Source organism: Hyla sarda, chromosome 5 (genome assembly GCF_029499605.1).
Source record: "Hyla sarda isolate aHylSar1 chromosome 5, aHylSar1.hap1, whole genome shotgun sequence".
In the NCBI taxonomy this organism is placed as follows: Eukaryota; Metazoa; Chordata; class Amphibia; order Anura; family Hylidae; genus Hyla; species Hyla sarda.
In genome coordinates, this window is record NC_079193.1 from 380503380 (window position 1) to 380521511 (window position 18132).

The following is an 18132-nucleotide window of genomic DNA, read 5'->3' on the forward strand; positions in this document are numbered from 1 at the left end:
ACAAATCTTTCCGGAGCCAGTTGATATATATATAAAAAAAAGTTTTTGCCTGGAATACCCCTTTAATGAAAGACAGTTTTGCTTTAACAATGCGGGATAAAAGATTACCAACCCCTCAAGGCTAGTATCAGGCAGCCTGATACATGAAATAATAGATCTACTTCAATAAAGATTAGGATCGTGGTTCAATTTGATGATACAAATATAAAATATTTATTAGAATACACAATAAGTACAAATAAACCTCATAACACAGGGCCCTTGTGCAGAGGTAATAAATATATATTAAAATAAAATAAAACATATATCATAACATAATACACACACCAATATATATGCACCGCTCTGAGATATCGAGGATAGTATAACTTTTGCTGCTCCGGCATCTGATAGTCCAGAAAGTAGGCAGAATGGTAATCCACAATAGGATATAGTTCCAAAGAATTATATAATAGATGAAATTACCAGCCTGTTGGTGACCCAGCAGTTGTTAGCACACGTGGACAATTGTTGAGGTCCGCAGCTGCATTAGATGGTATGGGGCGCTGGCATGCGTCGCCACGGCTGATCTGCCTGCCACAGACCTAGTTGAAGTGAGTGCCACTTGCAGGATACCCGCTGATGGATGGTGGTATACAGCCTTTATGTGCAGACCTCGTGGTGTCCTATGGCAATCGAAAGCAATGGCTGGATGTTAAAGCTGGATACAGAATGGCTGGTTGAAGCAGAGTTGTAGCTGCAGTATAAGATCTGGCTCAGAGTCCTCGGTTTGGTGCGTACTGTGTGAATATCGGTGATGCGGTATTAAAACTCCTAGATGCGTTTCAGGGCACTAATTTATCAGAACGGCCCTTTCTTCAGTAGGCATATGTACTTTCTGAAGCTACAAATCCTTTATATAGTTATAAGGTCACAATCAAATTGATAAGGTAAAGGTGTTACTATGAAAATAGACGAAACCTGAGGTGGATCAATAAGGCTGTTATAAACATATAAATCCCGAACTGGAATCAGTATAACAAAGGTTACTGCCTACTTTGTTAAATAAGAACATTGAGGGGCATTTACTAATCTTTTACTATGTAGTCTGGTTTTTACCCTGTTTTTTTCTACTTCATTTTTGACTATGTGCGACAAATTTACGAAATTGTCGCATGGCGTTAGTAAATGTGTCGCACGTAGGCAAAAGCGGAAAATTTACTTCATGTAGTAGAAAAAAATAGTCATTTACTAGGTTCTGCTTTCAGACTTGGTCCAGGAGTCTCTTCTCTCTCTGGTTTGTCATTTTTGGTGGTGCTCTCTGCATTTTTGACCCATTTGGAAACTCTAATAATGGATTAATCAAATGGCTCATATTAGTGCGTAAGTCCAAAACCCATAATGTTGGGCAACCTACTGCTGCAGAGGTTTTATTGGAAATCATGTCTGGCACAACTGTTACTCAGAATTTGGATGCAGGCTCATCGTTACCACCTTCCTCTGAAGTTTCGGATGGTGAAGGCTCAGTTGCGGCCGCAATGCAGCGTGTGAGCCCTGTTAAGAAGAAAAACTACACTGATCCTGAGATGGAGGTTCTCGTTGAGGAGGTATGCTTCTGCTTCAAATTTTTCGGGGGTAATCTTTGATACCCTAGCTGCATTATCGGGGTAGGCTGCAATATAAGCCCTACCCCGAAAATAAGACCTAGGGCAAGGGATATTTAACTGGTGGACCGCGGCTGCCAGTAATGCGGGCCCCCCTCCCCTCCCTCCCCCTTTGGCTGGTCCCGACGTCATGGACGTGTCCCTGCCCCAGCTGCTACTGGTAAGCAGCAGAAGGAGATCCCGCCGCCACCGAGAGCTGCAGCTTCAGTTGCGGACGCTATGAAGGTGGGGAAGTGTTGGTTTATTATGGCAGAGGGGTGGGGGGCACTGTAGGAGTGTGGAGGATGACGGGGGAAGGGGAGGATGGGGGGGCTGTAGCAGTGTGGAGGATGGGGGGGCTGCAGGAGTGTGGAGGATGGGTGGGCTGCGGGAGGAGGGGGGCTGTATAGCAGTGTGGAGGATGGGGGGCTGTAGCAGTGTGGAAGATGGGGGCTGCAGCATCCTCCACACTGCTACAGCCCCCCATCCTCCACACTGCTACAGCCCCCCATCCTCCACACTGCTACAGCCCCCCATCCTCCACACTCCCACAGCCCCCCATCCTCCCACAGCCCCCCATCCTCCACAGCCCCCCCATCCTCCACAGCCCCCCCATCCTCCACACTCCCACAGCCCCCCATAAATAAATAAGCCCTACCCTGAAAATAAGCCCTAGTGTGTTTTTCGTGACTAAAATTAATATAAGACCCGGTCTTATTTTCGGAGAAACACGGTATCAGTATCTGTAAATTTTTTTTGTTTTCACCCTACATCATTGTAAGACTAGGCTTGTCTTTCTTTACACCTTACCATATTATACTTTTCCGGAATTGGGAATGTCACCATAGCCCTTCTTAAATGGTAATTGTTCTAACCCTATTTGGGAACCTTTGACCTATACTATATACTACTATATAGTTTAACCTGCTGGGAGTTGTAGTTTTACAACAGCTTAGGGCTCACCTGTTTTTTAATCTTGGTCCTCTACTATGTACTACTATATTGTCCACCATGCTGGTAGTTGCTCACTTCATTTATGGGCAGCAGCAGTGCAACAGGCTGTTTCAGGGCATGGTGGGAGTTGTAATAACTTTTTTTTTTTATTTAATAAAAAATCTAGGAAGTTTAAAATGTTTAATTTTTCACTGTCACTGACTGTACTGTTAGCTTTTTTCAAATACCAGTCTATACATTTTTTTGATAAAAAATCTATTTTTGAAAGTTTTTGGTTGTTGGTTTCCAGAAATTCAAGTTTAAAAGATAATTTGCTTGAGGGGTGTTACAAAAAGGATGTTCACAAATAACGGCTTCTCTAAGTAGTTTTTTTTTTTTTTTTTTTTTTTTTACATTATGGTTTAATTTGGTTAAGTTTTGTAGGTTGCACAACTACTCCCATCATGGAACTCACTGTAACATGGTAGGAAAAGTCCGACTTGTAGTCACTGTGTTTGCCCCTGTTGTAACATTTGTCTAGCGTGACAATCTTCAAGATTCATGTATCCGTTAACCTCTCCTCCCTATTCCCCTGTACTGCAGTGTAGTCCTTATTAAAGGAGAACTCTGGTATGGGTTTTTAATCAAAAATTACCCACTATCAAAAGTATATTAGAAAAGTGGTAGATTGCGGGGTTCTGTCAGCTTAGGCAACACGCTATCTCCAGTCCGGGGACCCGGCTTGCTCCTGCTCAATGCATGAGCTGAGCGATTTTGAACACAGCCATAGCTGCAGACAACACGCCCCCTCCATTCTCTTCTATGGCAGGGCTGTAGCTTGCCAAAGGCAGCGTTCACCGGTCCTGACATCAAAGTGTATGGAGGGGCGTGTCGCTCGCAGCTTTGCTGTGGTTGCAAATGAAAGTTCAGAGCGGGGAGCCGGGTCCCCGAATGAGAGATCACGGGGGCCCCAGCTGTTTGACACCCAGCGAACTAAAACTTTTCCCCAATGCTTTGAATAGGGTATATTTTTGTTGGAAGTGCAGGAAAAGTTTACTCAAATATTCCACCAAGATGGGGAGGGTCAAAAGCTTATAGCCCCTACTAAATCTGATGCACAAATTTTGGGAAACAGTTTTAAATAAGGGTCCTTAGGAGTGCGGCCAGCCAACTGTATTAATATTTTTTCCTTAATATTTGCAGCTGAGGGCCACAGTTAAATAGGCAGCAAACTTTTGGAGTCTACTACGGACAACATGTAGCACACTGTGCTCCATGATGTGCTATGTAATTGTTTCGAAAATCACAACAGGTGGCAGAGGTGACGCAAATTGTGAAACATTAATGCAGGTTTAAGCTCCCTTTTGGGGGTAGTAGTAGGTTTCAGCTATGGACATTTCACAGCGGGTGACTGGAGTGTCATCTGCTGCAAAACACAATTTTCACCCAGATGCGGAGTGCTCCTGTGCGACACATCTCTGCGCTGTAAGTTTCCATGGCTCTTTACAGATTAATCTTCCTGCATAAAGCTTCTCAAGGCTGAATGGGTTCAGCCTATCACCAACAACACTCCCAGCTTAAAGATAAATGTCAGAACAGTACGAACAGAGTACAGGGTAGAGATGCGTAGACATGTGGTCCACGCATCTCATGGATAATTGATGAACGATGCCGTTGTCAGGATTGACTCCAAGCATGATCTGTCCACAGATGCAGCCTACTACGACCGCAAACATTGTACACACTATGCACCAAGATAGGAGCTGTACAAACTACATTCACAGAATGCAGCATGCAACACCTCTTTCACCTGATTCCTTTGGCCTAATTACTTCTGCTACCATTATTGCGCATAGTGTTTTCCGTGTTGGGATCTGTTGTATTTTTCTGCACAGCTATTGTCACCCCACTCCAAACCTGCCATCATCCTTTTTTAACTTACACATGCATCCTTCCAACAGCTCTGGTAACGTCCTTGGCCAATATGTTTGTGTTGCAATGATCAGGAGTGTAAAGGTTTGTGTTCATAGTGGTTAATTTGTGAGGTTTATCTAATCTGTTTACACCTGTTTCATTTTGGCTGTTCACAGGTCATTGCGAACTATCAAACCCTTTTCCCTGGGAAAAATGTAAAATGCCCAATGGTAGTGCGATCTGCGGCGTGGTCAAATATCATGGTGAAAGTGAATGCATTGGGAGTGGCAAAGAGAACCGTTCTCGAAATAAAGAAAAAATGGTCCGATCTGAAAAAAAAGGTTAAAGCAAAAATGGCAGCAATTTCATGCTATGTCGGGCAAACAGACGGGGGCCCTTCATGTCCCAACAAATTATCTGACATTGAGGAAAAGGTTGGAACAACTTGCCGACGAGAACAAATTGAAGGATTTGGCGAAGTGGATGTGTGCAGGCAAGCTCTAAGCACAAGTATGGTAGCAAGTTGGATTTATGAAGTTTCCCATTTCTTGGTTAAAAGGGTCTTTTTTTTGGTGATCAAAATCTATTGTTTCAAGATTGTGATAGTTGTCTACTGTACAATTTCAAATGTTAAAAAGTAACTTTCCTGCCCTCAGATTCTATCAATGCTCTACATCTTTGAACAACGTTTGATTTGCCCATAAACCATTTTTTGGTAACTTTTTTCTAGGTCAAAATGCAGCAACAGGAATAAATGATGAACAAACTGCGGAAGAACTTCCTTTTGAAAACATGGACCAACCCCACTGTGTGGAAGAGGTACCCACCAACACCAATGCAGCCAGCCCTGCCCACACTCAAAGACCAAGTGAGGAACTTTTTGTCCCATCAGATTTGGGACTCTCGGAACCACAAACAAGCTACATTAATAATGGTTGCAAGAAACAGTACGGTCGGCACCGCTACCTCAGAAACACCTGTGAACGGACTACTCCTAATGCTGGCAAGCAAGGAGTTAATTAGCAAGACAGTCTATGCGTAACACTGAATCACTGCTGATCCACTGGGTTCCCAGTCCCTTGGAGCAAACTTTCAAACATGCAAGATAGAGAAGTAACAGGGACGTCACTCTCCGGGATGCAGTAAAAACGTTTCTTTAATTTCAACAGTGCAGACATACGAGCACGAACATCGGGAGCCGCGAGCCGGGTAACAGCTGTGTCACGTGTCTTCACACGCTTCTTCAGACCCTACCTGTTTCGGCTACGCGTCACCTTAAATCCACTCCCACCTGGTGACGCATAGGGATCAGGTGTACAATTCGAAATACAAAATAGTACAACATTTAAAAGCCTACAAAAAGGCAAAAGGCTGAAGCAATGCAACACTACCAATAATATTATAGAAACACGCTATAATCCAATCTTTCATTAAGACCGAGGTTGCCCGCTGCATCTAATTTAATAATCCATTTAGCTTCCGCTTGTAGCAGGATTTTCTTTGTCTTGATTTTCTTTGCAGCGGACAACCTCTAAGCCCTGAAGCCCTGAAAGACTAGAGTATCATGCAAGCCAATGTGAATGGAATTCATATGTTCAATGAACCTCGGGACTCCTTTTCTGGATCTGATGGAGTATACATGTTCTCTAAAATGGGTGTTCATAGATCGTTTCGTACTTCCTACATAAAATCTCCCACATGTACAGATCATAACATAGACTACCCACTGGGTTCTGCAAATAATCAACATTTTGACAGGAATTTCCTCACCTCCTACAAAGACCGTTTTTCCTATCCTTAAGTGCGGACACCACGTACAAGTGCCACACCTGTGGTTACCCACGGGCCCTGCTCTGGTGAGCCAATCTTTATTTTTAGATTTCATGGTGAAATTGCTACTGGTAACCACATCCTTAAGATTCTTACAGCGCCTGAAAGTAACCAAAGGTTTGGCATTGACTATTTTGCCTTAGTCATTATCATTCATAATTAAAGGCCAGTTTTTGTGTACAGCGGATCTGATAATTTTTTCCAGGGGGCTAAACTTAAAAAAGAAAGAAAAGCGAGGTTGTTCATTTTTTTTTACCTTTTTACGTTTTTTAAAAAGATTTCTTCTATCCTGCACAAAAGCTCTCTCCAGAGCTTCATTTAACAATTTTTTAGGGTAGCCTCGAACCTCCAGTCTCTTCTTCAGTTCTCCAGCTTGTTCCAAAAATGTATCATTTGTATTATTAATTCTACAAAGACGTAAAAATTGTCCATACGGTAAAGAAGTTTTAACGTGATCGGGGTGATAGCTGGAGAACTGAAGAAGGGAGTTAGAGGCCGTGGGTTTTCTAAATCCAGAGGTGCAGATATTACCATCTTTTAATTGGACTAGGACGTCAAGAAATTCCATTTTGCTCTTATCGGCCTTACTTGTGAATTTCAGATTCATATCATTACTTGTGTTCAAATACTCCACAAATTTCCCGAAGTCCGTCAGTGTGCCATCCCAGGCTATGAAGACGTCGTCTACAAACCTGAGATAGCACCTGACGGACCTCAGGAAGGGATTTTGGTCAGAGAAAACATATTTGCTTTCGAACATAGCAACGTAAAGATTTGCAAAGGTACAGGCGACGGGGGTGCCCATAGCTACACCCCCGATCTGCCTGTACCAAACCTCATCGAATTGAAATGTATTGTTTCCTAATACGAAAGAAAGGGATTCGCATATGAAGTCCATAGTATTTTCAGTTTTGTCTGTACGTGTCAGTATCTCGCGAATGCATTCCACCCCTCTTTTTTCTGGTATACTCGTGTACAAACTCTCTATATCTATAGAGGCTAATATGAGATTTTCGGAACAGGGCAAATCCTGAATGCAAACGAGAAACTGATTTGTATCTTTCACCAGCGATGGCACTTCCTGCAGAAGGGGTCGCAGTAGCCACTCAAGATATTTAGAGAGTGGCTCTGTGACTGACCCCTTCCCCGAGACGATTGGTCATCCGGGGGGTGTGCAAGGTCTTGTGCACCTTCGGCAGGAAGTACCATCGCGGGTGGGAAGGAAAAGGTGGTATAAGTTTTTCTGCTTTCCCTTTGGAGAGTATTCCTTTTTCTACATTCTTCCTTAGCAGTGTACGCAAACTCGTCTGAATCTTAGGAATAGGTTTATTCTGCAATCTCAGGTACGTGTGGGGGTCGCCCTGCTGCCGTGCAGCTTCTTTTTGATAATAGGTACTGGACATTACCACGACATTTCCCCCTTTGTCAGATTTTTTTTTATCACGACATCATTCATTTCTTTAAGGCGTACTAGAGCAGACCTTTCACCGTAGCTGAGATTGCAGACATCTTTTTTGTAGATCAGTGATTTTACATCTTTAAGCATTCTATTGTGAAATATATCCAGGTTACTACCTGGGGTTACTTGAGGACAGAACGTGAATGTTAACCCCCCCCCCCCTTTAAATTCTTCTAACATAATGATATCACTTTCATATTCTGGGTTATGGTCAAATCCCCCCTGCAAATCAATCAAGTTGTCTAAACATTCTAACTCTGAAATGGTAGCATTTTGTAGAACACTAAAGCCGAGCGGCCCTATGGCTGCAGGGATTTCTCCCTCCAGCCTACTCTGGGGGGCATTTTTATTTGCATACAACTTCCTAAGATTCAGCTTTCTAATGGATTTGAATAAGTCCACTTCAAAGTCCACTACATAGAAATCTTCCTTTAAACAGAAATTTAGGCCCCTCGACAAAAGAGTAATAGTATCCTCATCCAAGATTTTATCTGTGAGGTTAATAACTGCACATGAATCACTTTTCACTTGTTCCATGTCACTTTCTTCTTTTCTTTTTTGGCTTTCGATTTCTTTTCCTCTCTTTTTTCTTTGAGGTCCCCGCCGGGATTTCCTCCTAAAGGGTGTTCACTGCTGTTTTCATTCGTTTTTTGTGGAGTATTTCAATTCCTCAACAGTGTTGAAACACCTTGATTATTTATTTCTTCAGACCCTCTTTGTTGCTTGTCATCATTACCGCTAGAATCAGACTCTGTGGTCCAATAGTCAGTTGCTTTCTGTTTGTGAAAATTATTCCGATTGCGTCTTGCACGTTGCTTTCTCTGGTGATTTGGAAGACTCTATCTTTGTCATAATCGAGTTTGTCTCGAATGAATTTATCTTTCTTTTGATCTTTGATTATAGCTAGCAAATTCACAATCTTTTTCTCAAGTTTCTTCGTAAATGCATGGTACTGATCCTCAAGCAGGCGAGCCCGAAGTTCCGTTTTAGCTCTCATTAGGTCTTCGGTGGTCTTTGAATATTCTTGTTCATTTTTATTGATAACAGCTCTTAAAATTTGTAGGGAATAATCCTGATGTATATTTTTCCAAGTGTGAACGAAATCTGGATCATCAACAAATTGTGAGGGTTCTTTATAGTTCCTCAACCCTCTAGGAACGCGTTCACACTCGTTATAAGATCGCAAAGAATTTACAGTCCAGAAAAGCCTTGTTTCTTTTTCGGCTAAAGATGTTACTTTGAATTCCAAATTTTTAATGCTGATGACTTGTAGCATGTCATTAGTATTGCATTGGCTAAAAAAGCTAGTGACATCCCTCCGTCCGGCTCCTACTGCACTGTCAGATGTGTCCAAAAGACTGCTTGCGGAATCATCCAAATCCATGTCAATGAATGGTGGAAAGTCCTTTCGTGAGTGCAGGTTATGAGGTGTGCTCTGACCGTGAATGAGAGTTCACATAAATAATGGTTGCAAGAAACAGTACGGTCGGCACCGCTACCTCAGAAACACCTGTGAACGGACTACTCCTAATGCTGGCAAGCAAGGAGTTAATTAGCAAGACAGTCTATGCGTAACACTGAATCACTGCTGATCCACTGGGTTCCCAGTCCCTTGGAGCAAACTTTCAAACATGCAAGATAGAGAAGTAACAGGGACGTCACTCTCCGGGATGCAGTAAAATCGTTTCTTTAATTCCAACAGTGCAGACATACGAGCACGAACATCGGGAGCCACAGCCAAACAGCCGCGAGCCGGGTAACAGCTGTGTCACGTGTCTTCACACGCTTCTTCAGACCCACCTTCAGATTGTACACCTGATCCCTACGCGTCACCAGGTGGGAGTGGATTTAAGGTGACGCGTAGCCGGAACAGGTAGGGTCTGAAGAAGCGTGTGAAGCTGTTACCCGGCTCGCGGCTGTTTGGCTGTGGCTCCCGATGTTCGTGCTCGTATGTCTGCACTGTTGAAATTAAAGAAACCTTTTTACTGCATCCCGGTGAGTGACGTTCCTGTTACTTCTCTATCTTGCAAGCTACATTAATGATTACACAAACCAGCATTTGCGTTTTATGCAGCGTGTGGATTCATGTTTTGAGACTCTCGAGCATGGGTTTAAAAAAATGGCTGATGCCTATATATTTGGAGCCAACTCAATAACCCAAGGGCTCATTAAAATAGCAAATATACTGGAAAGTAAAGCAGGAGCCGGACCTTTAAATATAGAGTCAACATCACCTATTATCCCACAATCTTTTGCAAACAACCAAACAGATGAAGAAAGCATGCATGGGTTACAAGTTTCACCCTCCTCAGCAGTCACTCACCATACTGTGTGCTCGGGCAATACTTTCTCTGAAATTGTTGCAGAAAGTGTTTCAGAGTCAGTCATTGTGGATGATGAGAACACCAGTGTTCAGGCACTTGACCTGACTATTTCTTAACCCTCAACGTGTGCTCTGCTTCCTGGCCTATCTGACAGCGAGCCACCAGGTGAGCCGCCTAGCTCAGCAGCACAGTTTTTACTTACCTGGAAAAAAGAACTTTCAGTACCTGAAATTGAGGACACTAACGTGGTGACAATGACACCCTCAGTAGTGTTAAGTAAATCCCTGGGCACCTCACACACGGGGAAATCGAAGTGTAAAAAATAAACTTGCACATTATCGCCCTGTGTAAACTAAGGAATACGAGTTTAAAAGTTAAAATTTGTTAGGCTGGGTTTACACCTCGTTTTGTACTTACGGCTCCTGTATACAGCTGGTAGGAGGGGTGGGCGGGGCTTAATCGTTGCGCACGCACTCAGCCGTATAGGAGAACCGTATTTAATGCATGTCTATGAGCCGGCCGGAGTGAGCCGCCTGCTCCGGTCGGCTGCTTTTTCAGACATCTGCGTTTTCCCAACGGCAGCAAAAACGTGGTCGACCGTGAAAACGCATACGGCCGAAAACACAGCAAACCGGAGGCTGAGGTTCACTCCGGTCCGCTCATAGACATGCATTAAATGCCGTTGCCCTAGACGGCTGAGTGCGGCCGTCGCAATTAAGCCCCACCCACCACTCCTCCCAGCTGTATACGGGAGCCGTAAGTACAAAACAAGGTGTGAACCTAGCCTAAGGATTACAAAGTTTCCAAAAACCAACCAAGTTAACTTTGCAACCCAGGGAAGAGAATTCATTGTGGGTTAACCATACTCTGGTCAATGTATGCCACTACTGTAATGTTAAGCTGTTTTGCCTCGTGCGTCTTGCCCTTTTGTAAGCTTCCTTGAGGTGTTGCTTCTCTACTTTTTTGAAAAAACGCATTTAGCTAATCTGGTACTGCCCAAAAACAAATGCTTTTCAGCCAATGGGGTTAGCAACAACAACACCTTTAAAAAACGTATCTGCCAAAAAAGTCATTACAGACATTACAAAGATACAGTCAATTGGAGGGTAAGAGAATACGCATGCTTGCGTTTCAAATCCACAAGGTTACATTGTTATTGACCGGCCTTCATAATTTACCGGAAAAGAAGGATGCTAAAATGCCTTGCTTGTATGCGCAAAGGCTACAATGTGTTGGCGTTAAGACAGTCAGGTGATATTTTCCTTTAGGTTTTTAAGCAGATTACTTAAGCAACATGCCTCATGCACGAGAATTTAAGTGTGTGAGGGGCCTTTGTTTTTCAGCTAGCAACTTACCATGTCATGTATTTTCAAAACACACTCTGACCTTCCTTTCTTGTGTTAACGTAAGAGTCTGGGCTTGTTTTAAAAGAGGCCACTATAGTTTTTCACCCCAAAAGGCTTTGGCTTGAGTGAGCAAAAAAATGCTACCTCCTAGGAAGACTTTTGGATAAAGACTTATCTTTAAATGTGCAAAACTTGTAATGTGGTACATGATGATAATGACATTTAAACAAAACAAACACTTTAAAAACCCCTCCAACATTACGCCTCAATTAACTTTGAAGCTAGGTTCCCTTTGGTTGTCCAAAAAGCATTTCCTTTAATAGGCATTGGGGATTTTGGAGAAGGGGCAGCAAAAAGTTAAGAATCTTACATGGTCCACTGATGGGTATGGTAACCAAATTTGAGTGCAGGCTAATGGTATTCTGTTGTGAGATGCAGTGTGGGCTATTATTCTTTAAGCAAAGTTGGTAGGGTTCCCAAACTACTTGAAACATCTTTCCATCACATTAGGGACAGCATAAGGAATTCTGCAAACGGGTATGGACGCTGCACCCCTGAGGGAAGACAACACTCAAGAAGACTCTTAGACAAGTTTGGAAGCTACATCATGTCTTAAAGGTGTTGGCAGACTCAAATACAACTTACCCACTATCTTACGAATAGAGGATAAGATGTATGATTGTGGGTGTCCCACTACTGGGGATCCCGCAATCTCTCCCGAGGAACCCCCTCATTCCTGCTGTATATAGCTTTATGCTAGTGACGGCCAATAAGGAGCCGCGTGCAATGCTGTGATAGCTCCGCCCCCTGTGACGGCACACCACGGCTCAGTAATACAAGTCTATGGGAGGGGGCCTGACCAAAGCCATGCACCCTCCCATAGACTTGAATTACAGGGGCAGAGAAAGACGCCACAGCAGCCGTAGCTAGGACATCATTGGCCACAGCTCCTGTGATCGGACATCACTGGCCCAGATGTACTTACAGCTTAGTGCAGCAGTTATGAGTCGGTTTCTCGACATAGATGGCTGGGGTCCCCTGTAGTGGGACCCACACAATCATAACCCTTAGATAGGGGCTAAGTTGTAGTTGCGCTGCAGAACAACGTTAAGATGGCTCCGCTTGCCAGTCTGCTACACCCCTTCACCAACAGCAATGTTTATTTTTGGGTATTGTCAATTTGGATTTTAAAAAGTCTCCACCATTTGTATTTAAATTGGCAAACAAGTGCTGCTTACAGTTGGATTACTTTGCCTTTTGTACCATCCACATGTGTAAGTTTCGAGTTTGATGTCTTGTACTTGTTCTTGACATGTCAACGTGTTGTGCATGACATCTATCAGATTGTGGCCAAACTTTACCTATGTAGTATGCTCCTAAACTTTTTTTTGGTTTGAAAATAAAATAAAGTAAATTGCATAGTTTTGAAATTGTTTCTTTAGAAAAATAAACACATGAATGCTAGTAATAAACACTGGTTTATTTGTACACTCAAGATTTTCAAGAAGCTGATGAATACCTAACTAAACAAGTCAAATCAACACATTTCATAGAGGAAAACACAGTTCAGTTGATATTTAACACTTAACATTTTTGGGTGACTCTGTAATCTGGAGCAGTCTTACCAGTTAATTTGCAAAATAATTAAAGGCAATGTGGTTTCTTTTTAAGTTGCCCGCCTGATTGCTCTCATGACCCATAACTGGTGGGCATTCTATGTGTTCCCTAAGATCCGATGCAATCTCGATTGGTATTTGATGTTGAAGTGCAACACTGCACATGCCAATATAATTTTGCCCACCAACACTGGTTTATATAGCAAGGCTCCGCCGGTTACATCCAGGCATCAAAACCTTGACTTTAGTTGGCCAAAAACTCTCTCAACCTGGCTTCGGGTTTTCCGGTGGGCATTATTATAGCGCTGCTGGGCATCCGTCCGAGGAGAAAGATAAGGGGTCAGTAGCCATGGCGTAAGCCGATAACCATTATCGCCTAAGGAATTAAAAAATGTTAAAAACATGCATTATTAACAATACCATCTGCAATTTTGTTTAGATTTCTAGCTAGCTCATTACCCGACAATTGTTTATATGTTCTGTTGTGATTGATTACACTTTTGCAAGAAGACCAAAAGTTTGCCAAAAAGATCGTCGATGCATGGAGAAATGCCCACATCCTGCCCAAGGTCAGCAAAATGTTAGTTGAAACTTTTAAAATCGCCTAGTTAATACCTATTCTAAAGCCACCTAATTGCTGGACTAGGGAATTTGAAACATATATGTAATGAAGTCACAGTTAGTGTACAAAATCCTCCCCCCCCCCCCAACTACCCTTTAAAAGGAAAACTGACAAAGAAAAGTTGCCCAGTTGCCCATAGCAACCAAGCGGATCGCTTCTTTCATTTAACAGAGGACTTGGTAAAAAGGAAATAAGCAATCTGGTTACTATGGGCAACTTTTCATAAAGAAGGGTTTTGATAAATCTCCCCTATATATACATGTAACTGTTGAAAGTGCATGCAACGCTGATTGCAATCCGGTCTATTTTGACCGGTCAAAAAACGCAGTTTACCTGTTAATGTTGTAAAAATTTTGAAAGCAAGTCAGCCCCCAACTGGCATTGGGCGGGGTAAAGTTACGCTGGTGCCACTCGGACTTCACCGTTGCCCGTGTCCAGGGTCGACACGGTCACCCATCTTCAAATGTTGCTCCCAGGAAATCATTGGTTGAAGGTCGTTTACGATCCTGTGCGCCCTTCATGGGGACAACTGGAATTGGCAGGCCCAGATATGGAATAGCAGAGGCCATGGTGTAGCTAGTCCACCGCAAATGGGTAATAAAACTGCCTGCATGCCATGACAGCAGAGTCCGGTGTAGGCATGCTGGCACTTTAACTTGGACAGCAATCCTGTGGGTGCAAGGAACTGTATGTGGCCACAATGGATTCCATACTTCTAGGCAGGCATTTGCAGTATCCTATCTAAACCCAGTCCATCGCGGTTCGGAAGGCGGCAAAGCTGCTTCCAAGTGAAAACAGAATACGGACCACAGTTGCTTTATGGTTTTTGAAACAACTCCATCTCGGGTGGTGAATTTGGTTGAAGAGGAAATGGACATACCGAGGCACGGCCGGCGGTGACATCAGCTTGCCAGCATCTGCACCATACCCCGCCCTGTGGCAGTTGTGGTCTGTTTTGCATCTTTTTACAGTTTACACTTTCTGCCGAATGTGTGGATCAGACCGTGCAGCGGAGACATGTAAGGATAGAGCGTTGCCCGCAATATCTCCCGGGTCCAGTGGATAGTGTGCTTTCCAATGAGTAACATTTAAATTTGGAAACATTAAGCATTGTATGTTTGAATTTCACAAAGTTTATCAACAAGGTAAACATGTAGTCATCCTTGTTTGCAAGGCAGCTAACACTCTCAACAAACCAAAATAGTGACACACAATTACCTATTGTGAAATTGAAAATACAAGAAACATACCTAATAACATATCTTCCTCAAAATATCCACTTTGGAAAAGTTGACCACTGCCACTTAACACAAACGAGTCGTGTGTGCCTCCTGGAAATCGTGCCACAATGTCCAATATTTCCCCTGAAGGCCCAGATATAAGTTGAACATTTATGGAGTGAAACATTTTACGGTTTCTATAACTTTGCTCTTCAACTGTTGGTGGAATAATTGCAATGTGTGTGCAATCAATTAATCCAATTGTTAATGGCATGCCATATTTGTGGAAAAATTTCTGTTTTACCAAGTCACGTTCAGGTGAGCTATATGGAAAACGAATGTATTTGTGGCTTATTTTGACAATTGCATCCACAACCTGGTGAATACAGCGACTAAATGTTGGTTGTGTAAATCCAATTTTGGCAGCTATGCAATACTGGAAAGAGCCACTTACGAAGAAATGCAGGACTGCCAGGAGTTTGGTCATTCCACCTATGGCATGACTTCTTCTGGTATGCCTCTCAATGTGCGGTTTGATTTCCTCATAAAGCTGCAAAATCAATTCCTTATTCAATCGAAAATGTTGCCGAACTTCCTCATCTGTGAAGGAGTGAAGGTTAAGTCTCCTTTTGAACCGCCGTGGTCTTCTTGTTGGACGTTCATTGGTTGCCTGATTTGACAGGATGCCATTGTTACTTGCCCGCATTATCACTATTGAGACAGGTAAGGCCATTTTTCCTGGAAAAGATCACTGTGAAAATTTTTGGAAACTTAATATGGTTTTTAAAAATAGACACTGTACATGTTGAGAGCAATAAGTAAGCATAAGTAGAATTCATATTACATGAAGCGCATGCTCTACTTTTGGACTAAAGTTACTCACAATTTGATTCCTTATAGTGGTTTGGGCAAAGTTGGATTAATATGTGCCTTCCCAAAGATCCAAAGTGAGCCTCAATTAGTCATGGACGAAATGACCCACATTGATGGGTTCCAAGCTTGTCAACCCATGGACTAACATGCTGTTGGTGGAGAAAATTTGGTTGGAATAGAAGTCGGGGGCCTTGTGCATTTACACAGCCCCCTGTGGTGCCAGAACCGTGGACCCCGTCACATGTGACCCCATTTTGGAAAATTCACCCCCCACATAATTTAATAAGGGCTGCATTGAGCATTTACACCCCACTGGCTTTGGACAGATCCTTGGAATAGTGGGCTGTGCCAATGAAAATAAAATTTTTGCATTTTCACTGACCACTGTTCCAAAAATCTGTCAGACACCTGTGGGGCGTAAATGCTCACTGTACCCCTTATTACATTCAGTGAGGCGTGTAGTTTCCAAAATGTGGTCACATGTTGCTATTTTTTTTTTTTTGACGTTTAAGGGGTTGGCGTTTGCAGTAAGGGGTTAACCCGTCCTTCACTGAGGGTTTAACCCCTTGCTGCAATTGGGCATTCATTCTGGGTACCTCAGATGCCATGATCAATACAGATCGTGACATCTGCAGCAGTTAGGTTATTTAAATTTCATATTTGATCACATGGACTGTGTCCTACTGTCCTTTATGGGTTAAAGGGGTACTCCATAGAGAGAAAACATATAAGTTTGTATAACCTTGCCCTGGAGAGTTTATTTAATCTTTTTCCTTACTGCCTTTCACTAGAGTACCCCTTTAATGTAAGAGTAGTCTATGGGGAATGTATATATTATTACACTGTGTGTGGCACTTGTAATGATGTATATTCTATTAAGTAAGTAATTAATCACAGATGGAAAAATTGAAACCACACAGAGGTACAGACAGTATAATTAGGTGCATTATTGAAAATCATGGAATACCCCTTTAACATACCAGTCATTTGGGTAACACTGGCTATATCTGTTTATGATTTAGGAATGTGGTTATGTGCAATTGTGCATATAAGTAAAATCAAAAAGTTGTAACATTTGTCAACAAAACTTTGGAACCTTTGGTTGTGAACGCTCAGGTGCCCTCTCAGCATCCCACAGCTGCCAGAAATACGGAAAGTCTGTGCCCAGTACAATTTCCACTGTAAGTTCCACACATACCTCCATCATATGGCTTACTGTCCCAAAACATGTATGAAAGGTAATTAGAACAGTCTTACCGGGCTCCGGGCGGGACTTCACAAAGGGGATTATTTCTGGCATAATCCGAGATACAGTCTGGCAGCAATCCAAGTCCACCCACAGTGGGATTCCGCCCACCAACAACTCACGGGACCTCGGTTTCATCCTGGCGACCACCGGTTGTGGCCCACGTCGGTTGCCCCCAGCAACGGCCTGCCGATGTCCTTTTTCCAGAAAGAAAATCTCGATCCGTTGCCCCTAGCAACACTCCTCCACAGACACCATCCTGTGCTTGAACTCCTCTGCTGGGCTCCTCCGACTTGCAATCTTGCAGGGGATTGCTCCTAGCAACGGCTCCTCTCCAACTCGCCCGTTGGTTGCCCTTAGCAACAGCGTGCCCACATCCTCCACCAAAATGTAAGGATTCCTCCTTAGAGATTAGCTCTGGGATCATCCTGGACACTGCCACGGGACACGTTCCTCACAATAACACCACAGACCACAGTTCCGCATACATGTCTGGCTCCTCGCCAGCTTTATTTCCACAGGTTTGTAGGTAAAGCAAAACATAAACAGTAACAAAATAAAGTCCTAGACCGTCTGGTCACTGACTACACATATCAGCATGCCCTGACTACTTACTGGTGAGCTTCCATCATCCAGTATAACATGTGTCTCCTGCAACCTGTTACTCACAGTTCACACCACTTCTTGGACCACTCGCAGCGCCCTCGGCGTGTTACCTAAACAGGGTCCGTGTGTCTCCCCCTCTAACAGCCAGCATACTGTATCCTTTTAAACACACTTTCCCTTCCTGATACCCCATTAATCAGGCCACAGGTGGATTCTCCAGAGTTAGCAAGGGAAATACACCCTTTCCTTGCCACACTGCCACTATATATATATGTGTGTGTACACACATGCATACATAAATAGATATCAAACAATCAAGAGAATGCAGCACCTCCAGACCCACCACAACACTCCAAAATGCTGAAATAGTGATGAGTTTATTTCCTCAGAGGTTAATAATATAATATTTCAGTATCTTCTTTACCTATGAGGAAATAAACTCATCACTTTTTCACCATATTGTAGTTTATTTATTTAAGCTTTAACAACTTATGATGGCAGCTAATCAAAGTAATGAGACA

General features: G+C 43.0%; 1 protein-coding gene across 1 annotated transcript; it reads right to left on the reverse strand.

Moving 5' to 3' along the window:
• Nucleotides 1–13274: 13274 nt before the first annotated feature.
• Nucleotides 13275–15592, reverse strand: LOC130274599 (putative nuclease HARBI1). The gene is made up of 2 exons (XM_056523033.1): nt 14917–15592; nt 13275–13420 (listed from the first exon to the last, which is right to left on the reverse strand). The coding sequence occupies exons 1-2, from the start codon at nt 15590–15592 to the stop codon at nt 13275–13277; spliced, it is 822 nt and encodes a 273-aa protein (XP_056379008.1).
• Nucleotides 15593–18132: the final 2540 nt, after the last annotated feature.